The 23,949-nt window shown below is 46.3% G+C and overlaps 1 protein-coding gene across 1 annotated transcript; it reads right to left on the reverse strand.

Annotated features, from left to right (window-relative positions):
• Positions 1-12,312: 12,312 nt before the first annotated feature.
• Positions 12,313-15,299, reverse strand: gpr4 (G protein-coupled receptor 4). The gene is made up of 3 exons (XM_084467410.1): positions 14,387-15,299; positions 13,575-13,839; positions 12,313-13,213 (listed from the first exon to the last, which is right to left on the reverse strand). Exons 1-3 carry the CDS (start codon positions 14,513-14,515, stop codon positions 12,459-12,461), a joined length of 1,149 nt encoding a protein of 382 aa, XP_084323536.1. The 5' UTR covers positions 14,516-15,299; the 3' UTR covers positions 12,313-12,458.
• Positions 15,300-23,949: the final 8,650 nt, after the last annotated feature.

Below are 23,949 nucleotides of genomic sequence, written 5' to 3' on the forward strand. Positions count from 1 at the left end.
ATCACCTAAATGTAGGTATCTTGGCAGATTATAAACAAACAGGTGAGGAAAATAAAAGCATTGAAGCAGGTTCAGAGAAATTCCCCCCAAAAAAACAGGAAACAGATGCAACTATTCCAGGCAGGCCTGGAACGGTCTGCTGACTGTTGGTACTGGCTAGTGATGGCTTGTTCGTGAACGAATCGGTTCGAACGAACGACTCTTTAACATGAACGAACCGACCTGATTCCCCATTTCAGTACGTCTCGTTTGTATCGTTCGTTCGCTGAGACTCGACTCCCAGCTCCACCCACTAGTCGCTGAGTCGTGCTGAGTCACGAGTCGCCGTTCGTTCACTGACTGTGTTTAGTGGTGAGGACTGAGAAGTCACGAGAGCCAGCCGGGCAACAACATTCTGATTCTGAACATGTAGCGCTCCTCAGCTAAAAGGAACTTAGTTAATGTTGTGTTGATTGATGACCGTTTGCACCATTGCACGATCGTGATTCGTTTGAGAATGAGAACGAGGGAGGAGCTGAGTCTGACCGACTCGGCTGAGAACTGTGCATTCGTGATTCGTTTGAACAAGAACGAGGGAGGAACCGAGTCTGACCGACTCAGTAGCCGTTTCTCAATTCGCGTTCTCGTGTGTACTCGTGTACTTGCGTTCTCGGTAAACGTCATCAGTGGTAGCCCAAGCACTGTTCTAATTCCAAGTATGCGAGTACGCGAGTACTGTCGTAAAACCCGGAAGTGTTCTCGATGCGTTCTCGATGAGGCCGTTCTATCGAGGATGCATCGGAGGTGACTCGTGTGGATTTGGGACCGTTAAATATCCCAGGATGCATCATCGAGTCCGCTGCTGTTCCAATTGCAGGTGCGTACTCGCGTTCTCGGAAGTCTGTACTTGAAAGTCCGGACTTGCCAAGTACGTACTTCCAAGTCCGCGAGTACGTAGTCCACGTACTTGGTATTGAGAAACGGCTAGTGACTGAGAACCATAGCCGTTTCTCAATACCAAGTACGCGGACTTGGAAGTACGTACTTGGCAAGTCCGGACTTTCAAGTACGGACTTCCGAGAACGCGAGTACGCACCTGCATTTGGAACAGCAGCGGACTCGATGATGCATTCTGGGATATTTAACGGTCCCAAGTCCACACGAGTCACCTCCGATGCATCCTCGGTAGAACGGCCTCACCGAGAACGCATCGAGAACACTTCCGGGTTTTACGACAGTACTCGCGTACTTGGAATTGGAACAGTGCTTGGGCTACCACTGATGACGTTTATCGAGAACGCAAGTACACGAGAACACACGAGAACGCAAATTGAGAAACGGCTCATGATTCACCGCTACCGGAAATGCAAACGAACGAACGACTCTTCTTGGCAAACTGACCGACGCGAACTGATTCATTCAAACAAATCATGAAATCCACCACTAGTACTGGCTCAACAAAACACTCTGCTCTATTCTGAAATAAGTTAATACTCATAGTGAATGACGAACATTAAGGGTGGTGGCTTACTTGTGGCATCTACTGCCACACACATGCATGCAAAGGAGAGGACTGCAATGTGTTCTGAAAACACTAGATGGTGGTGTTGCAAAAAGTGGCAATGCTATGTAACTTTCCTATCGTTTGTAGAACAACTTTGAAATAAAGCGTTTATTCACGTACAACTAGAACATGAATGACTTCACAATGTAGGGATAATATTTACTAAATAATTTATCTTACTTTATCTAGATTCTCAACTACTGACCCAGTTAGCCTGGTTTATGATTATTTTTTCCTACAATGTGATTATCATTCTCTTGTTGTTTATTTAAGTTGACCCTGTTCATATGGTCTAGTGAGTCCATCATTTCATAGTGGCTCATAAAGAAATCGTCACTTGGAATACGTTCTTTTACGGCCAACAGTTTGTTTGTTTGTACACGTCTGGTCCATGAAAACATTGGAACATTTATTCCATGCATTGAAGACCAAGATGAAGCAAATCACTGCCGGCTCTTTGGGGCCAGCTTAAAACCAGGAATCTCTGTTTGACTGGAGAACTAAGAATTCAAATAAATTATCTCAGTTTCAAATAATGATAACTTAGAATAAAATAGGCCATGGCTGTTCACTCAATTGCTCAATGTTCAAAATCAGTATCCGTCAAGGTAAGTAATGGGGAATCTTTGCTTTACATTGTCCAACTATCCTTCTTCTGCAAACAGTCCAAAGTTCAATCCCCAGTCAAATCACACAGTACTTCTCTTCACGACTCCCCAACAACCCTCCCTCTCCATGTCTCTTCTCCAGCTCCCTATGGTTCTCCCGGTGATTGGTTGATGGATGGCAGCTACCATGGACCTATAAAGGCCCGCACCTGTAGCCATTACCTTCTGAGATCACGCCCAGCCTGACGCCACAGTCAGCAAAATAAACAGAGTAAACCCAACTTCTATAATCAAATTACTTTTTTATATGTTTATTAATTAATACATGTATTCATTTATTAATTTATTTTTACATTTTGCATGTATAGTAAAAATTGAATATATACATTAAAAACGCATAATTGTGAAATCCAGAGTATCAGTGGAGATGGCAACAGGCCTATGAAAATGCCCCAAAATAGCTTTTCCCTCCAAAGACATTCAATAAGAATAATATTATAAGAAGATTAAGCAACTTTATTTATGTCGCCTGTCTAAAATAAGCTGGTTTATTAGTTTGGTGATGAGATGATCCCAGGAGTAAATAAAGGCGCAGATACATCGCTGACCGACCAGAATAGGAGTGCAGGGAACATTTTGTTTGTAAACAAAAAGGGAGACAGGATCTCTGACTGGCTAGTGAGCTAACCCTATGGCAGACCTGTGTGTATATCGTATTGTCCAAGCTGTTTGTTTTCCAGGCCTCATATGAGTTTACTTCCAACATTCTTCGTCACCCTGAGCCGGAGAGTTTGGCTGTGAGAATTCCCAGCACATGCTGTGCAACCACAGAGACTGTAAGTGGTCTTGTGGTGCCTGTAAACTCGATAATGTGTCTGAAGATGTGTTCAAAGCTCACACTCAGAAAGTGTGGCAGTCGCTCAACAGATACACACAGGGCCGTTTCCAATAGTGTCCACGTGTTTCTATTTTGTTTTTACACGCCATGAGATTGTCAATAATTAAACTGGTTCTTGGCAAACCATCAAAATCCTTTAAAGTTCATTTGATTGATGCATTTAAAAGTAAAATGCTTTCCCCCGGAACACCTACAAAGGTTTTTAATCCCCCCTGCATAGTTTCACAAATTAGGGGCCCCCAAACAACATTTTGCATAGAGCCCCCAAAAAGCTACACACAGCCCTGGATACACAAATCGTTGTATCTAATTTTGTTTCGTTCATTTTACCCCATTCTCATGATCTTTGTCTTGCCTCAAACACTGGTTCTAACAGAACAGCACAACTGTCATCGTTTGCCTGGATCAAATTGATACCATGTGATATCTCTTAATGTCCTTAATGTCACTCGCTCGAAAAAATAAAAACACACATTGCAGTTACCTTTGTTTGACCATAGATGGTGCTGTCGCTGGTGTTTATTTCTAGTGTTTCTAGGTATTCTTTAAACTTTTCACCCCCTACCTTCCTGTCCTCAACACTCACCTTCTACCCTTCCCCTTCCGGATGTTGTCATAGTTATCCCCCCTTTGTTTACCATACAACACGGCTGTGCTATAGGGTCCTCACCCACCACCATGGTTGTGGAAAGCAAGCCGCCAACTCAAACTTACAAAACCATGTTGTGAGTTCAACTTAAATCTTATTAAATCTTTAATGTTGCTATAATTCTTAATCCCAAAAATATTATTTGGTCTTTCATTAAAGCTATATGCTTGACGGTTTTAATTAGTCTTTGTCCACTTTGTGATATTGCTAGTACATGGTAAATAATATAGGTCTAATTCAACTATGCAATTTCTATTACTCTCTGAAATGAGGCATTTCCATTCAGGCCAGTCTGTTTTCAGGATGCCTCTATAATTCCAATCCTCATTTGTGGTAATTGACTCCATCTTGCCAAACTGCTCAGTTAGTTACTTTCTATTGTAACCGTGCAAAGTGCACATCAATAAGAGTAATTTCCAAAACGAGAAGCTGAGCTGTCCAGCTCTATAACCGGAGCACTACAGTACCTATCAATCATCTGAAGTTTCCTAAGGGCTGGGTAGCCAGAACACTGCTGTAGCTGGGGAGTCTATTCCTCTCTCTCTTAGAGCTCTGTAGTTGGGGAGACTATCCCTCTCTCTCTTAGAGCTCTGTAGCTGGGGAGTCTATCCCTCTCTCTCTAAGTGGAAAAACCTTGTGCCATTTTAAAGAAGTTTCAGACCCAGATTATTATTTTATTTTGGGTTTTTTTTGCAACAATTTACTTTGAATCTGATCTAATAAACTCATACTTTGACACTTTGCACAGATATGTGCAAAGCACCCACAAATAACACATCTTCATCTTCATCCTGGACACCCCGCCCCCCTGTCCAAACAAACTCACAGCTGGCCTCCCATGCTGTTATCACGGTGACCCTCAGCGGAGAGGACTTACCACTTCACAGGAAGTGGGCGGCACTTCCTGGTTTCATCTGGGAGCCAACCAATAATAGTTAGATTGATGGACAGGGAGTGGACCACCAACCAAGTGGATCTTTGGGAAGCCTCAGCTGTGGGGGTGAGAGGATGTGTTGGGAGACATTTTAAACTCTCGGAACTCTGGGATGTGCGTGGTTCATGATGGAGATGGACTGCCCGTGTCTCAGCATGATGGTGGGAAGACATCAGAAACACAAAAAATCTGTTTGAACTGCGTGTTTTTTTGGGAGGGGATATCTTGTATGTTGTTTTTGATTTGTATTGACTTGCGATGAGTGTAATGCATATGTATTTGCGTAAATTACTTTTTAATAAATGCAGATCCTATTGAAGTTAAAGAGAGTACATGTGAAAGTTCCTCACAGACGTATTGTGGGTCTTGTGTATACGAGTTGTATCCCATGGTAATCAAAGCCAGAATCATGGCCTTTTTTAGTTTCCCAAATGAGGCCATTCCCTGCTTTTTAAGCCAGATACGGTATCCGGGCATATTTGGAAAGCTCTACTGAAGTGTCTATCGTCTATCCATCACATTTCTAAAGCATGGACCCAGTTTATGACTGGAAACAGCAGACCTCCTGCTGATATTATCTTTTAAGGTTGCACTAAGGAGCTCTTACAATCTATTTTAAACCATGGTTTATATGGCTCTGCTGCAGTATTTTACCACACAACTGTTGAGACCAGAGTTCAGGAGATGATGCCATTATTAAGAAGAACTTCAAACGGAAATCAAACATTCCGTGAGTAATATTGAAGTGTGGACAAGAACGCGGCCAAAAGCCACAAATATACATGCACATACTCACACTCATATGCAAGTGAGCAGCTTTATATACAACTATCAACACGTGCACTCACATACACAATATCTAATATTTATTAGGTGACGAAAACTATCCTGCCTCGTCCATTTTGCGGTCGCGTGTTTTGGCCTTGGGGCCGCAGGAAGTCGTTTGACTCGCTGCTCACGTTCAGAGCACATTTACCCTCTCCCTGTGTTACGAAACACGCCATATTTTCAGCAGGAGGGGAGGGGGGGGGGGGGGGGGGGGAAGTGTCACGGAAAAACCACGGGGTTTAGAACTTGGGAGAGGTCCAGGATGTGATGAGAAACCACGTGACCTCTGCGCTACACAGCGCCCTGTGGCGCGCTGGTGATCTGTGAAAGAGACACACTGTTGGAGTCGGAGGCAGCGGAGAGATGCCTTCGCACGTGAAGAGGCACACATGACTTGACATACGCACAGGTGCAAACGAGCGCACGCACACGCACACACACACACACACACACACACACACACACACACACACACACACACACACGTGCACACGCGTGCAAACATACAGCCACACATACATGCACAGAGACATACAAACAACGCACACATGACCACACTAAACACACACACACATAAATGCACACAAACACACAGTCATTGTCACTTTTGGTCGTTTTCATCAAGGATTTTGAACAAAATCAGGAAACGCAACTCAGCATTTTAAATCCAAATCCAATCCATTGGTTTACATTTTTATTGAAGTTGATTTATGAATGTATTACGTTTAAGCCAAAAATAGCCATAAATGAAAATATGTGTCCCTTCCGATGCGTCTCACAACACTGAGTAAGCAAAAGGTATATCCCTTCAATTATACACACACACACACACACACACACACACAGGCTCACATGCACACACTCACATGCACACACACAGCTGTAGCAAAAATCGCAATAAAAAACAACAACATATATACTGTATAAAAAAGATATGTCCCTTGGTGGATGCTTTAGTCCACCGCGTCTCACACCACTGCGTGCATGCAGCCCGCTCCCCATGGGTGGCCCTGATGGAAACACAGCGCTCAGCCTGGCAGTGTAAATGCCATGCTCTATCAGTTGAGCTACACGGGGAATCACAGCCCTCACCCCGGCAGTGTAAATGCCATGTTGCACCAGTCGAGCGAGACAGGAACTAATAGGATGAATGTCCTGTACCGGAGCCCTGTAGATCACCGGGGCGATCCAACCTCCACACAGACAGGGCTGCTTTATTGCATTCCAGAACAGCACTGCATCATATGACTACAGCAGGCTGACACCGCTTCTGGGGCGTCAGAGCACCGCCAGGCACACTCCCACCGTGATCAACCGCGTGCTGTGTAGCTGTGTTCCATAGCCCCGTGCTTATTACAGAGCATACGTATCGCAGCTATTTATTTGAAGTTGATCATTCTTGCCACACTTGAGCTGAGAAGAGAGATGAGGAAAAGGGGTGAGGAGGGGAGAGAGAGAAGAGGGGAAGAGAGAGGAGAGGTTGGGAGCCGAGGAAAGGGGTTGGAGGTGGGGACCGAAGAGGAGTGGATATAGAGGGAGGATTGGAGGAGAGGGGTGAGGAGGGGGGGGGGGGGAGAGAGGACAGAAGCAGAGGAAAGGGGTGAGGAGGGGCGAGGGACAGGGGGAGAACGAGCAGAGAGATGAGGGGCAAAGGGAGGGTTGGAAGGAGGAGAGGGGGAGAGAGAAAATGAGATGGGTGACAGGAACAAGATGAATAGAGAGAAAAGAGTGGAGAGGAGAGAAGGAGGCGGAGAGAGGAAAAGGGCGGAGGAGAACTATATTCAAACCAAGTTGGTTCATACAATTCATGGTAAGCTCATCCACTCTTGATCTGATTGGCTGCTGGCGAGGCTGATGCCGATCCAGGTGCTGAAGCTTGTAGGGCACAACGTTGCATTCTGGGTAACAGAGTGCCAGCTTGAGAAACTGGAATGCAAATGCTACCACGGGTGCTGTGTTAGCCAGCAGGGTTCCTTGTTCAGGCAATGTGCTGACCTTCCAGCTCCCCTACCCCCCTCCCTCCCTGAACACATGAATTATTGAGTTCTCTCTCCCCCCGACAGACACTTGACCTCTTTCAGTGAAATGCCATTTCAATACCCATACATTTAAATCCCAATGTCAGCTCTGCTATGTTTCAAGACCTGAGCCATGAGTCTTGAGGTTTATTTAAATGGGTGTGATGGAGTTTCAAGGCTTGTTTGACGTCTTCATTTAAATGTGTTCATGATTGAGTCTGACGCTGGGTAATAAACCTTGATCACAGCCAATACTGAAAGGGTTCATCGTAACCGATACTGAAAAAGTGAAGTTCAATATGTATGAAAGCTTCTGTCAAACAAAAAAGAAGATTTTCATTCTGGGCATCTATCAGGCATTCTGGTAACATCAAAGTTAAGGGTTATTTTAATTCCAGTATATGCCATATATGTATATGAGCCTCAAAGTTAAGGGTTATTTTAATTCCAGTATATGTCATATATGTATATCAGCCTCAAAGTTAAGGGTTACTTTAATTCCAGTATATGTCATATATATATATATATATATCAGCCTCAAAGTTAAGGGTTACTTTAATTCCAGTATATGTCATATATGTATATCAGCATCAAAGTTTAGGGTTACTTTAATTGTTTAATGTATATCAGCATTTAGGTATACACGTTCCCTCATCACCACCAATGTTTACAGTGACGTGATGACAGTTGTACCTTCTCATGTTCTGGCGGTTTTTTAACCACACAGCCTTTTTTTTGGAAAGACTATAAAATGGATGAATGTATTTCAATGAAAGTCAAAGAAAATTTCACAGCTTAAAAGGTGAGGGTAGGCTTGCCTTTGATCATCATTGGATAGTTGATGATAAAATGAAAAACCACTGGAGTAGAATAGTCCAAAGAGATATACATCTCAACCACAGAAACAGGGTTCCACGCTTCTACATGTTCAGCCAGTTTGAGGCCTGCTTATGGGTGTCTGTTTTAACACAGTAACAGTTATTTATTCAATTGTATTTTAATTGTAACAGGGCAAAAACACATGAAGAACACTGGAATATAACAGGAAAATTTCATTTAATTTCATTTATTTTTAAATAATTTGGTTGATAGCACAAAGTCACTTTTTGGTTAGTATCTTCTCTAGAAATAATCTTTCTAGAAAATCTTGTTCTCAGCCTCACTTTTGATAAAATATCTGCCAAATGTTAATTTAAATGAATGTCTATAACATATAATGTATATAACAGTGGGGCAGCAGCCATTGTGTGTCTGGTCAGTGACCTTCATCATGGCATTGTCCACACTTCACTGAGCAACTGGGAGGAGAGGAGAGGGGAGGGCGGGAGCTAGAAGGGGAGAGGCGAGGCGAGGAGAGAGGAGAGGCGAGGCGAGGAGAGAGAAGGGGGGGGGGAGAGGGGAGGGGAGGGACGAGGGGAGGGGGGGAGATTGTGGGGATAGAGGAGAGGGGGGAAGAGAGATGAGGGGAAGGAGGGAAGAGGAGCGATAGAGAGAGAGGAGGGGGTGGGAGAGGGAGAAGATACATGGGGGAAAGAGAGGAGGGAATGAGAGAGCAAGAGAATAAAGAGTAAGATAGGGGAGAGACAGAGGATTGGAGGGGAGAGATAGGGGAGGGAGAGATGTGGTGACGAAGAGAGTGGAGAGGGGGGGAGGACGGGAGAGAGGAGGAGAAGGGGAGAGAATGGGGAAGTGTTCTATTCATCCCAGTTTATGTTTATTCAAATGGGGTTAAATTAAACAACCACTTTCTTGTGTTTATGTCTTCTGGGAGCTTCTGCTGTGTTGTTGATATTTTGCCTCAAATATGAGAGATAAATTCTGAAATGATGAGGAGATGGCAAATAAATTACATTAGGGGTTGAGGCTGGGCCATAAATCAATATAATTGATCATAGCGTTAAGTGGTATTGTATCGTATGACATGGAGAGATCATCTTATTGTCAACCAGCTCTGTGAGCTGTCTCTCATTAATTATAATGAGAATGTAATCAAGACTTTTGCTGATATCATACATAGACATTTATGCAATGATCCTGTCTCGGTTAGATTATGTGGAATGGGATTCTTTATTCATAAACATATAATATATATCTTGCCATATTTTAATGTGGCAATCACTTTTTAAAATGACAAGAGACAGGTTCCTTTATGTCCCTCAGGTGTTTCCTTAGGATAACCTGGTTATGAATGAGCTTTATTAGCTGCGATGATGTCACTATCTGTTGGGCTTTCTATATATAGAGCGACAGTAAAGGTGACCACTGAGGCAGAGAGTGGGCGAGAGACAATTAATGTTCCCTTGGCTCCCCCCCCCCCCCTCTCTCTCTCTCTCTCTCTCTCTCCTCTGAGACAGTGGAGCGAGCAAGCACAACCCATGCGCGCAATGCACCAACTGTACACGCATGCACGTTGGCACAGCGCCAAACACACACACACACACACACACCACTATACATGCACACAAGCACACACATAAAATAACTGAAAGTCAAGACACTTGAGGGTTAGCGTTTCAGCATATTTAGGGCTTATGTAAAAATCACATTCACAGAGTGGAGAGAAATGTCTTCCTCTCACTCACTCTCTTTTTTTTCTCTCTCTCTCTCTCTCCACTTTCACACCGTCCTATATAGGGGAACCCACTCAGTCAGGTCATAAATACAAGGTCTGATGTGGAAGCTAATAATGTTGATGGGAGTGAGAGTGAGTGTGTGTGTGTGTGTGTGTGTGTAATTCAGACCACACATAAATTCCTTTTCCCTTTCAGGACCTTTTTCAGCCAAACGCACAACATAAACCCCAGTCAGACACACAGGTTAATGCACATATTTTATTTTATTCACTGTTGTCTGTTGTAACTAAGAAACATTGTCTTTTAATCCTTCATGTTCCTCCCACTACAAGGACGAGCAGAACCACAACAACCAGACTACCTGCCCCCAGTGGCCATTGTGGAGAACAGGTGATAAGAGATACTAAGAGATTTAGAAGAAGAGGGTGTTTGAAGAGCAACCCAAAAATCTAAATTTGGCAACAGCGCCATCTGTTGGTGTCAGTTGTTTGTGAAATCGTATATTGGGACAGTGTTTTGTGTTTGGTTTGGTTCACAATGTTCCCTGGTGTCAAACTGGTAATATTTGATTAATTAAGTCGCCATGACCTGGCCAATAGTGTGCCCAAATTCAGGGGAGTCTGTTCTGTTGACCATTGTGAAGTCGAGTGTGCTGCTTCCGTATTTACACACACAAATACACACACATTTCAGGTGCGGTGAGAATGTTTAAATAACAATGCCTCTTCTGTTTCCTTGTTGGCGATAGACAGAGCAAACAGAGTCTGACACATAATTAGGGAGTAAACTAACACCGATTTTTAAATGGGATTCTAATTGGTCGTAAAAAGGCCACAATGGCACTGCAACCTACTGTTGCCAAAGTGTGTTAGTGCACAGGAAATACTGTATTAGTCTCTATAATCTCTTAATCCTTTTGTTCAAAGTAAGATGATTTCTTATATTGTTTGTTGGCCTAGGTCAGATGAATGGCAAGACGTTGGCTTGTACAATCTGTGTTTTATGCTATTGGACACATCTTTATGCTAATGACCCAACCGAAAAGTAGGGAGGCATACTAGCCTAGTCATTCATATTTCTTCTCCCTCTCGAATACCATGAGTTACCCACAGGCTTAAACTGGTCATTACACCCTTTTATTTATTGGAAAGTTTTCTTGTCACCAAAGTTCATTACCAAATGTATTTTGAAATATCTTTGCCTAGCAAACAACATACAGGGAAGTGGTTCTTTCCAGTAATAAATTAACTGATCCGCCAAACACATTCACAGCATTAAACTGAGTGGACACGGCCATCCTGGCCATAGCTGTTTACACTTGGCCAGAGAGGCACATCCCAGTTGACAAGTCATCAATTTGGACTTTATAACAGAGGATTATTTGTGTGCTTCACACAGATCTTGCACGAGATACTTCATCCGTGGCAGTTTTTTTTAAAGTGTTTTGACTTTTACAATGAACCCTAAAGTAGAAACATGATGTTCTGGTTGTATGTCCTCTACCCACCCCCCCCCCCCCCCCCCCCTCCCCCCCGCCGCCCCTCATGTCTGACTCAGCCCTGACCTTTGACCTTTGTGTTGTTGTTGTTGTTGTTGTTGTTCTGCTGTGGTAACAATGAGGGTCAGAACTCCTCCGTGACTCACAAACACAACATAAATACATGTTTTATCAGCTGAGGTACTCACGAAGGACTTTTTGGCTTCCTGACAAACAGTTGAAATGGAAACAGTCGAGACATTTTAAATTAGCATTGTGAATGATTTGTGACCGTACTTCCTGTACAGCGACCAATACAGCGTTCATTTAGCTCAAAGTCACTTCCTCCTCTCTGTGAATGGACTGTACACCTCCCAGTCCCCGTGCTGTTAACTCTCCCGGGGCGAGGTTTCCATCAAAGTTTCATCATTTCCTATTCCTTCATACACGGTGAGCAACACTCAATGTCTTCAAATGGCGGTCGCTCCGTCGCACTTCGTCAACAGTTTGATCGCCATTCAATCGTCGTGGCATGGACGGGTTTTTTTTCGCAAATAACGTTCCATCCGTGTGTGTCGTTGTGCAATTTGTGGCACAATCTGTTTTCTCGCTCCGCCGCCTTTGCCCTCATGGGCGGCGTGGCAGCGCCACGGAAGGACTCGTGTTCTCGGCACGTGTGGTCGGCACACCCGCGGACCGAAGAAACAAATCAGCCATGTGACCACCACCACCACCACCACCACATCTGGGCTGTAGTGTCGCAGCAGTCTCCCCCCCTCCCCCCCCCCCCCTCCGCCTTTCCCCCCTCACGTTTGTTGTCAGTGTGTGGTCCGTGGGCCTCATTCAACCAAGCGGCCGTCTCGGTACTAAACGCCAGCTGGAGGCGTTTGGTACCGAGACGGCGGCCGGGCCGAACGAGGCCCGCGGCCGTTACTTCCTCCCGCCGAGGATGGTCATCTGCAGACACTCCTCCTTCAGCGCCACCAGCTCCGTCTTGTAGCCGCCCGCCTTGGTGCCGTCGGCGTACACGCAGGGCTGCTTCTTGGCCGACAGCGGCGTGTCCGCCGACACCGAGTTGCCGGCGTTGAGGAAGTCGGCGTCGGCGTGCGACGGCGAGCCGGAGCCCTTGCGGTGGCGGCGGCGGCGGCGGCTGCAGTGGCACGCGGCGTCCGCCAGCGCGGCGAGGGCGCGGCCCACGTCGTGGCGGGCGCCCTCGTTGACGAAGCAGTACAGGATGGGGTCGGCCACGCAGTTGAGGCTGGTGAGCGCCAGCGACACGTGGTAGGCGGCGAACATGCTCTCCTCGCTGCCGCAGTCGCAGGGCTTGTTGAGGAAGAGCACGCTGCGCCACAGCAGCAGCACGTGGTACGGGCCGAAGCAGAAGAGCACGATGAGGATGAGGCTGAGCGCCAGCCGCTGGATCTTGGCCTTCTCCTCGCGCTCGGTGGAGACGTTGCAGCGCACGGCCGCCAGGATGCCGCGGTACGCCACCAGCATGGCGGTCCACGGCGCCAGGAAGCCCAGGAAGGTGCGGTAGAGGTTCATGCCCGCCACCCACTCCTGCATGGGGTACTTCTCGAAGCAGAAGGTGTGGTTGAAGCGGTCCTGGAAGAGCTCGTTGTGGAAGAGCGGCGCCGAGTTGGCCACGATCTCGCAGACCCACACCAGCACGCTCACCAGGATGGCTGGGGGGAGGGGGTGAGGAGGAGGAGAGTGGAAAGGGGTGGAGGAGGAGGGGGGGGGAGAGGGAAGAATGGATTTGGGAGGGTGAAATGGGGAGGAGCAGAAACTGTCATTATATACTGAACTACGAAAATACTGAACTATGAAAATACTATATTACTAAAAGGCTGATACTAAACTACTAAAATATAATGAACTACTAAAATAAAATGAACTATGAAAATGCTGAACTATACGAAAATACTATATTACTAAAAGGCTGACACTAAACGAATAAATTATAATGAACTACTAAAATAAAATGAACTATGAAAATACTGAACTGTACGAAAATACTATGCCCCCCGATGTCCCCCGGCGTACCTGTTTTGATCCTGCGGACCTTGGCGAAGCGCATGGGGTAGGCCACGGCCAGGTAGCGGTCCAGCGAGATGCAGCACAGGAAGGCGATGCTGACGTAGATGTTGGTGTAGAAGATGAAGCCGAACAGCTTGCAGCTCTCCTCGCCGTGGATCCAGTGGTCCTGCTGCAGGAAGTAGTCGATCCACAGGGGCAGCGTGGCGATGTACAGCAGGTCGGCCACCGACAGGTTGATCAGGTAGATGCCCAGCTCGTTACGCTGCTTCACCTGGGGGACCGGGGGTCAGGGTCAGGTGGCGCCGGATTGGGTCGTGTTCGAAGAGTTATCATTGGATTAGGATTCAATTAGGGATTCGATTCTATTGGATGAGGTTTGAATGGATTTGATTCAGTTAGACGAATGGATAATATTAGGATTAGATGAAGATTACATTATGATTCGATAAATGTACACTGATTTAAGTTAGATCTGTTTGATCGGTTGATTCCTTAAGCAGAAGGTTGAGCAACTCAATACTCACAGACATGGCTAGTGTTAAGGTGTTAAACGCAGTGCTGTAGAATACTAAACACCTGGTAGTTCTAGAAGCTCTCTACAAAGAGACACAAGAGGCAAAGAGACACCAGCAAGTAACGAGGATATGTGTGCGTGTGTGGTTCGTGTGCTCCTGCGTGAGTGAGTGCGCTCGTGCGTGAGTGAGTGAGTGAGTGAGTGAGTGAGTGAGTGAGTGAGTGAGTGAGTGAGTGAGTGAGTGAGTGAGTGAGTGTGTGTGTGTGTGTGTGTGTGTGTGTGCGTGTGCGCGTGCGCGTCTCACCTGCATGTACGCCGCCCACAGGGCCATACAGTTGGTGGGGAGGCCCAGAACGATGACAATGATGTAGAGGGTGGGCTGGAAGTACTGGTCCACCTTGCTGTCCACTTCACAGAACGAGATGTTGCACATTGTCCTTGCCGTGCGTCAGATCGATGCATACAAAGTGTGTGTGTGTGTGTGTGTGTGTGTGTGTGTGTGTGTGTGTGTGTGTAGGCGTGTTCGTTTGTGCGTGACCCTTTTCTTGTTCTTTCCAGAGTTTATTTCGGTTGCCAAGTAACTCTCAGCTCTGCGCATTCCTGGCAGGTTTCGGTTGGTTCGTGGTCCGATGGTCACCTGACCCGCCTGCCGGTCGTCGTTCTAACGGGGCCGCCGCAGGGGGACGGCGGAGCAAAACGCCAGCGTCGGCGTGTCCTGGGCTGAGGCTAGGCAGAGGACCATTCATGGTTGTGTGTTAAAAACCCAAACACTGTCCGTCTGCCCCGTCTGTGAGTCTGACACTCTCCCTCTCCGTCTCTCTCTGTTTGTCTGTCTTTCTGTCCGTCCCTCTACCTCATGTCTGTCGCTCTCTCTCTGTCCGCCTGTCTCTCTACATGGTGCGGTCTGTCCGTCTGCCTTAGCCGTCTGTCTTATTCGTCCGCCTGTGCCTGGTCTCTCACTCGGGCCTGCCTGCGTGTCTCTGTCTCTCTCTCTCTGTGTCCGTCTGCAGGCTCCTGACCCCCCCCCCCCCGTGTGTCTCTGTCTCTCTCTCTGTGTGTCCGTCTGTCCGACCGCGTGTCTCTGTCTCTCTCTCTGTGTGTCCGTCTGTCCGACCGCGTGTCTCTGTCTCTCTGTGTGTCCGTCTGCAGGCTCCTGACCCCCCCCCCCCCGTGTGTCTCTGTCTCTCTCTCTGTGTGTCCGTCTGTCCGACCGTGTGTCACTGTCTCTCTCTCTGTGTGTCCGTCTGTCCGACCGCGTGTCTCTGTCTCTCTCTCTGTGTGTCCGTCTGTCCGACCGCGTGTCTCTGTCTCTCTCTCTGTGTGTCCGTCTGCAGGCTCCTGACCCCCCCTGTGTGTCTCTGTGAGGGGGGCGTGATGGAGAGCGGCTCCTCTCCTCCTCCTGCTGCTGCGGCGGAGGAGATTTAAACAGCTGGGGCAGGCAGAGGGGCCTTATCAACGCACCACCAGCCCTGCTCTCTCTCTGAGCGTCCGCTCATCAATCTCTCTCACAGCGGCCCGCTGGCCGGGGGCGGCAGCACACACACACACACGCGCGCCTCCATGGGCTGGAACGGGATCCGTCCGGTACGTGTGGTGGACCGGTGGGGGGGGCTCAGGGTCTGAGTGGCGCCGTGTTGTGGGGGGAGGGGGGGGATTGTGGAAGAGAGACGAGGAGATTCACCTATTGTGTGTGTTGACTTGTTTGGTAGGTGGTGTGTGTGTGTGTGTGTGTGTGTGTGTGTTGAGGGTTATCTCTCGCTCCTTTACAGTCTGTGGGGCGGTCTCAGTGCCGATCCAGCGCTGACCGGGACTTGATGGATGACCACAAGGTTTCCTACAGCCTTGAGGCCACGCCCATTAACCAGGACCCTGCTCATCTGCAGAGAGAGAGAGAGAGAGAGAGAGAGAGAGAGAGAGACAGACAAAATATGGAGTTAGATACCTAGTTGGACAGGGAGAGAGTACATAAGAGAAGGAAAGTGTAAACAGGAGTGAGAGTGAGAAAAGATGTGTTCAATTGTGATAAAGGCAGAGCGGAGGGCGAGAGAGGCCAAACAGTGACGGACGAGGTTTGACACAGGGGAGACCGAGGCCTGGGATCAGTGAGCGAGTAAAGGATAAGCACAGGACAAACAGTTATGGAGAGAGAGAGAGAGAGAGAGAGAGAGAGAGAGAGAGAGAGAGAGAGAGAGAGAGAGAGAGAGAGAGAGAGAGAGAGAGAGAGAGCGGGAGAGGAAGGGCGAGACAGAAAGCACTTAAAACAGTTAATTTAATAAATGCAAGGACTGGAATTTCAAATCACACAGACTCTTATGTACAGAACATGCCCTGTGCAAATGGCAGTGGTACAAGATCCACAACAGGCACAGTTCTCTACAAACACAACGGCTCTCTGGACGGCAGAAAAGTCTCAGAAAGAATCCATCAAGAAGCAAATAGCATAATCTTTATTCAGCCAAATGTGCAAAGCTGCCGACTGTTATGACATATACGCTGATATATGTCATAACATGAATATCATATGATATACGATATATAGGATCTACGATAGATACACTGTTTTGGGCTCAAACCAGGTATTTGGACCAGTGAACAGAAGTGCCAGAGCATGGTAATGAAGGGATGAAGTAACCTGGTTCGATACCCAGTGGCTGCCAGCCTACATACAGGCATCCTAGAACAACACTCCTCACCTACACCTGTTCATTCATGTATTCACCTCATTCCCGGAAGTCCTTTTTGAAAAAGAAAAATGAGAACATTTACAGTAACGCACAGTTGACCGATATTCACTCTTCAGTCTCTCATCGCTCCACACCTGTTTGCCAGTAGAAGCAGCTTGTACAACACACACACACACACACACACACACACACACACACACACAAGAAGTGTGTAAGAAGACGAAACTCTGATGTTGGTATGCGGCTTTATAACTGGTATATCTGCCTCCGGGGTCACAGGTCCTGTTTGCACAACAACATCAACACACAGCATCTTATCTGTACGCTCCGTAGTCTACTATTGTTCACTGCAGAATAGCTGCTTTACCAGGGATGGTCGGGGCAGCAGCAGGAATTCAGAGTATCTGCCGGCCATATGGCAGCAGAAACTGGAGGAATTGTGTTTTGGGGTAGGGGGGGCGGTGGGAGGTGTAATGAATTAAGGGGTATGACTCGTAGCCATTGTCCACTGACATTTTCTGTCCACTCCTCTTAATCACACTGCACACATGTAATGCCTGCATTGTAGGAAACGCAACACAGACTGCATGTCAGAGCAGAACTTGGCCTAGCACAGGTTGGTTCAGATGATGTTATTAATCCTGGGAAGGATTAATAATAATTATTATTTGTTACCACCACAGTATACTGTAGTGAGCACAGTATACTCACTGCTATACCCATATACTAGCCTATATTATACTTACGTTAGAAATATATGTTATATATTCTGTTATATATCCTATAATAACAATATCAGCTCCTTAATGCTAAAAAACAGAGCAAGACCAGATATTTATATCTCCAAGTTTCAATTTCCCCGACTAATCCGCATGCAGCGGTGTGAATAATTCACTGACACATCTCCAGAAAGCTTCCTGTTAACAGAGTGCCCCCCCGCCCCACTATAAACACAACACAAGCTCGGAGATCCGTATCGGATGCGACCGAGCGAGAGTAAAGTGTTTCTGCCGTCCCATTGCGTGGCGTGTTACGTGACACCCCAGATGGCTATCGCTGAGTCCTTATCGCATCTCGCTTGCTGCTGAGGGCCGGGTGAGCGTGCTGAGCGGTTGGAGCGCAGGCTGTGGGCTAGGTGAGCGTTAGTGACTAGCCACTAGCTGGAAGACACTAGCCACTAGCTGGAAGACACTAGCTGGAAGTCACTAGCCACTAGCTGGAAGACACTAGCCACTAGCTGGAAGACACTAGCTGGAAGACACTAGCTGGAAGTCACTAGCCACTAGCTGGAAGACACTAGCCACTAGCTGGAAGACACTAGCTGGAAGACACTAGCCACTAGCTGGAAGACACTAGCTGGAAGACACTAGCCACTAGCTGGAAGCCACTAGCCACTAGCTGGAAGACACTAGCCACTAGCTGGAAGACACTAGCCACTAGCTGGAAGACACTAGCCACTAGCTGGAAGACACTAGCTGGAAGACACTAGCCACTAGCTGGAAGACACTAGCCACTAGCTGGAAGACACTAGCCACTAGCTGGAAGACACTAGCCACTAGCTGGAAGTCACTAGCCACTAGCTGGAAGACACTAGCTGGAAGACACTAGCTGGAAGTCACTAGCCACTAGCTGGAAGTCACTAGCCACTAGCTGGAAGTCACCATGTGTGAAATGTCTTCCTTACATGCAAATATGCGACCTGCAGCACAATACATTTACATATGCTTTACATAGAAAATATGAACCTGAGAAAAGAAGAAGGAATGACCTCATCTCATAGACCAAGCATATGAGCAGGGGACTAAATTAGGCATTTTGTGTGTTGGTCACTTTCATTGAGGATTTTTGGCAAAACAACAACAACAACAACAAAAACAGGAAACACAACACAAAGACAAAGACTTTTTAGGACTTCTTCTTCTGCTATCTCTAAATGTTTGGATTCCTAAAAGGTAATCAACATCCTCTCCCCCAATCCATTGGTTTACATTTGTAATGAGATGTTGATTTATAGATGTATTAAGTTTACAAAATATGAGTATCCCTTCAATTACACACACACACACACACACACACACACACACACACACACACACACACACACACACACACACACACACACACACACACACACACACACACACACACACACACACACAGAGCCTCCCTACTCTCGTCGATCAAACCTGACAGTTTCAGTACAGAGAAGTATACATCCGCATGTACTCATTACATTCACACTCAGTCATTAAAGGAGTCAAGCTGTTGCCCTAAAACAGTGTTTCTCATATTGGGGTAAACCAAGGGGGCTTTGAAGGATTGCAGGGGGTACTTGGGAAAATAAATTATTTTTATGTTGTTTTAATATTGGCTACAAACAAACAAACATAAAATCCACCTTAATACAATCAATCAAAATTGGAATACTAATACTGTATACTAGTTCAGTAAATCTTCTGCATTTTAGTGTTTTTCACTAAACTGTTAATATTTGAACCACCTATTTATTTTCATGTCCACACCAAATAACGCACATATAATGCACATATATAATTTATATTACTTTAAATAGTTTTCACTTTTGTGCTTGTGAAAGGAAAAAAATATCATAGAGGGTATAGATTAGTAAAAAACATTGTACCAGAATACCAAGAAGGATTAGCCTCAAAAGCTAACAGCTTTTAGTCAAACAACATCTTTATGGAAATGAAAATACCCAAAATATAACTGAAGCGCATTTGACACCCGTGGGAATGGCGACCATTTCCCAGTCCTAGTATCACAGAGCACGTCTCTATCATAATGTATCACACATCTGTTGACTCAGCTTCACTTTGTTTGTGTATGGAATTCATAGGGTGTCCAGATGTCTGTTTTTTGTCAAGTACAAACATATGGATTATGCACACACAGACACACACAGACACACACAGGGCCAAGGGACTTTGGCTGATGGGCAGAAGATTTTGTTTCTACATAAGGTGTCCAGATGTGAACTTGTAAAGCGTTAAGTCTGTTCCGAGTGTCAGGAACGGACTGAACTAACTTGACTTTCTCGCTTTGGCATGGTCTCAATGAGTAAAAGACTCCCCCTAAGGCCCCAAGTGAGGCATCAAATGCAACATGTACAATGTACAAAGAGTAGACATTGTCGAAACACCCTAACATTAACATGTCAATGCCAAACTATTTAGGGTTAGGACTATTTGACCATTCGGAGACCAGCGTTGTCATTGGCTACTGGTTTGAATCGAGTCCCAGCTCCTCTCTCAACAGAAACTCTGGTAGAGGTTGAATCAGCTGAGTTCTCCCTACGGTGTCATTTGATTGGTTGTAAATATATCTTGCCAGCCTACTTGATGACCCTTCGTATTTTGAGTAATTTAGTAATTTTCTACATACAGTAATGCATTTTTCCACATAATTATGTGACCTTCCAAACAGATACCAATACCAAATATGGAAATACATAGACTTTTAAGGGTATATTTTGGCCTCCATAGAGACCAAATAACACATGAAATATTTTCTGCCATATTTTCTTTTGTTTAGTCCGTTTTTGGTGGTAGGAATTTCACTACAATCATTACAGAGACTAAACAGCTACATGGTCAGAGCATGAAATGACCTAAACATATCACTAGCCTACTTTACAGCTAAACTTAGACCAAATCACAGATGTGATGAATGTTGTTGTGAAATGTATCTTAGAAACGTTCTGACCACAATGACACTAGCTACCTAGCTCCTGCTGGGATGCCTGACTATTTTAAAAGATGTCAAAAATAATCTCAAATTCGATTTCTAATAGCAACATTGTCAGCACAGTATATAAGCCTCTCCATGGCTTTTAATTAATGTTTAACTTTTCACTGTTTCGATGCCATTGTGATTTAGAGTGTACGACTTCAAGAATCAAACCCGTGTTCCAGGCGAGAGTTGAATCAGTGAGGTGTTTGTAGTTGATAGCCTGATAAGCAGTGGACGTGACGTACATGGACCTTGAGACGCATGCAGGGGAGACCTTGTGTCAAACCATGAGGGGATCCCACCCTCTAATCCCCATCTGTCTGTTAATGTCACCCGTCCGTCCATTCATCCATCTGTATTATTCCATCCATCCATCCATCATCCATTGAGGTATTTTCCTGGTTGATAATATCTGAGTGTCTGTTGGTGTCTGGTCAGTATAGCTGGTGGTGACTCACGTGTGTTATGTATTATGTCTTTAGCAGAGTTAATTTTAGGTTCATAAAAGCGAAAGTCTACAGCAGGACACAGCTGTGGAACCTTTCAGGAAGTGTATCACACGTGTGTGTGTGTGTGTGTGTGTGTGTGTGTGTGTGTATACGTGTGTGTATGTGCACACTGTCTGGCTTCCTTGACCTTTAAATAACCTGGCGATACTTCAGACGCTGCTTGGGTACACCGGACGGAAAGAACAGGTTGATTTAGGCCCCTATTGTAGACGTGTGCACATACACACATGCACTCTTACAAATTCACATACATGCACGTACACACACACACACCCCCAAACAGGTGCAGAGGTAGACTGTTTTGACTGCGCTTTAAAATACCCACTTCCACACAGTCTCCCTTTCTCTTCCTTTCCCTCTCCCTCTCTCTCTCCCTCTCCCTCTCCCTCTCCCTCTCTCTCTCTCTCTCTCTCCCCCCCCCCACCCCCCCCGTCTCTCCCTCCCTCCGCCCCGTCATCAGACACCAGGTCTGGTAATGCGTTCATAGCACCGTACACCTGATGAGCGGGGCGTCGGGGACGGCGGGCTGGCCTGTGCTCCACACCCGGCTGTGGGACAGGAGAGCACGCGCGGATGTGGGAGATGTGCGGGCCGGCAGGGCGGGCCGGCGGTGTGATGGGGCGTGGCGCTACAGGGCTCTCCTCCCTCTGGGGGATTAGAACCGCACGCGTACAAGACGGTGCAGAGACCGGTCGACAAAGATAGTGCAAAAGCAATGGATTGGTAATGTTTAACAGGTGTGTGTGTGTGTGTGTGTGTGTGTGTGTGAGTAAACACTGTATATGGGAGTGTGTGTGAACACTTTATATGTGTTTGTGTGTGAGTTTGTGTGTTTGTTAGTGTGTTTGTTAGTGTGTGAACACTGTATATCTTTGTGTGTGTGTGTATGTGTGTGTGTACGTGTGTGTGTGTGTGTGTGTGTGTACACTGTATTTGTGTCTGTGTGTGTGTGTGTGTGTGTGTGTGTGTGTGTGTACCCTGTATGTGTGTGAGTATGTGTGTGTGTGTGTGTGTGTGTGTGTACCCTGTATGTGTGTATGTGTGTGTACATGTGTGTGTGTGTGTGTGTGTGTGTGTACATGTGTGTGTGTGTGTGTACATGTGTGTGTGTGTGTGTGTGTGTGTATGTGTATGTGTGTACCCTGTATGTGTGTGTATGTGTGTGTACATGTGTGTGTGCGCGTGTGTGTGTGTGTGTGTGTGTGTACGTGTGTGTGTGCGTGTGTGTGTGTGTGTGTACCCTGTATGTGTGTGAGTGTGTGTGTGTTGCATGGGGGCCCCTGCGGTCCCTGGGTTCGCCCCGGGGCAGGGCCCCCCTGTCAGCGACCCGGTAGGTGAAGGGCCCGTCTGATTAGTGTGTGCTGGGAAATGAATAAATAAGCAGCCTTGGCGTTTCCTTGGTAGCCATTGTAATCAGCGGCCAGCTGTGGGCTTTGGGGAGACGGCCCCGCGCGGTCACCGCCAGCACATCCACGGGCTGAGAACATCCTGTGTGATGTCAGAGCCCGCAGTGAACCGGATCGCACTCTGCCGGACACACTGGTCGCGCTGGACACACTGGTCCTGATAGTGAGCGCTCCACGAACCAGTCTGAACGTCTGGAGCCGTCAGCTTATCGCCTCAGAAAAGCAAATCTTTTTCGTTTTTTTTTTTTTCTTGGCTGCCTTCCCGACACAACATCACATCCGGACCTTGGATGTGCTGTTGTGTGTTTGCCATTGTTAATGCCCGTGCTTTATAGCATCATCAATAACTATACACCTTATAAGGATACAACTATAACCAAACCCCCCTCCTTTACAGAGTAGAAAATGGGACAAAAAAAGAGTGCTGCAGGCTAGAGAGCATGAGAGAGCGAGCAAGACACAGATTGAGAGAGAATGAGAGACAGAGAGAGCTGCATTATTCAATCAAATAATTATATAAATAATCAGAGCTAGATATAATCCTCATTAAATCAATTAAAAATAGAAACTCATCTGCAGAAATCATTACTGTGACCCCTGGCCTGTGGTGTTTGTGTACTTTGGAGCCACAGTAAACATCCATCATGTCATGATGTCTGGTCGCGTCCCAGGAGAGCCCTCTGGTTGAAGAGCCCCCACCAGAGAGTGACAGGACTCTCCAGAGATCTGCTAACGTCAGTGTGGACGGGACGGCCGGGGACACATCAGAACAACAGCTGAGCTAACATCTCCCATTAATCACTCTTTAAGCATGCTTGCATGGGAACCTAAACCACCAACTTTGTCCTGACGGTTTTCCGATGACAGGTTAGATCAGATCAGATCAGATCAAATAAAATGGAAGAAAATAAATAAACGCTTGAAATGATTTGTTGATTCATGGTTCTTTCACAAAATCTGTATTGATAATTATATCGATCAAAATACATTTGTCCAATGAATCATTTTAGTATTCTTAAAACATCTGCTTTCCAAATACTTGGTTGCCTATTTTGTTTCCTCGATGATTGAATGAACCAGGCCTACTTTATAGTTTCCCTCGTACAGCTCATGAATAAAAGTCAGCAGATGTACAACTTAAACTGCTCCTTAGAACTTAACTTAACTTGCTGCTTTGGCCCACTTCATGTTCAGTGTGACCCACATTATTTGTCCCAAATGCACTGCCATACTTTGCTAATGTGTCAGCGGTACAATAAACGCTGGGTATCGATGGAGGAATCCTGCAGGCAGCTGCTCTCGTCTTGGTCAGCTTCTCATCCCAACGCTCACAGCAGAAGTCAGCTACGCCGACGGCCACTGAGAACATGGTGGTTCAACAGTGTGAGTCAAACGCAAACTGATGTGTGCTGCACAGAGCACACCCTGTTGGAGGAGTACTACTCACTGCTTCGCAGCTTTCAGTCAACTCGGTTTTACTTCACAAAGGGGAGAAAGACAGAGGGAAGGAAAGAAATG

This window comes from Micromesistius poutassou (genome assembly GCF_964030765.1).
Source record: "Micromesistius poutassou genome assembly, chromosome: 4".
Lineage (NCBI taxonomy): Eukaryota > Metazoa > Chordata > Actinopteri > Gadiformes > Gadidae > Micromesistius > Micromesistius poutassou.

Bases quoted from the DNA above. Each gene is read 5' to 3' on its own strand.
- gpr4 (XM_084467410.1), bottom strand. From the start codon at position 14,515: ATGTGCAACATCTCGTTCTGTGAAGTGGACAGCAAGGTGGACCAGTAC. The intron at 13,840-14,386 runs GTGAGACGCGCA...CCGGTCCCCCAG, and splicing joins TGTGGGCGGCGTACATGCAG to GTGAAGCAGCGTAACGAGCT. The intron at 13,214-13,574 runs GTACGCCGGGGG...CCCTCCCCCCAG, and splicing joins GGTCCGCAGGATCAAAACAG to CCATCCTGGTGAGCGTGCTG.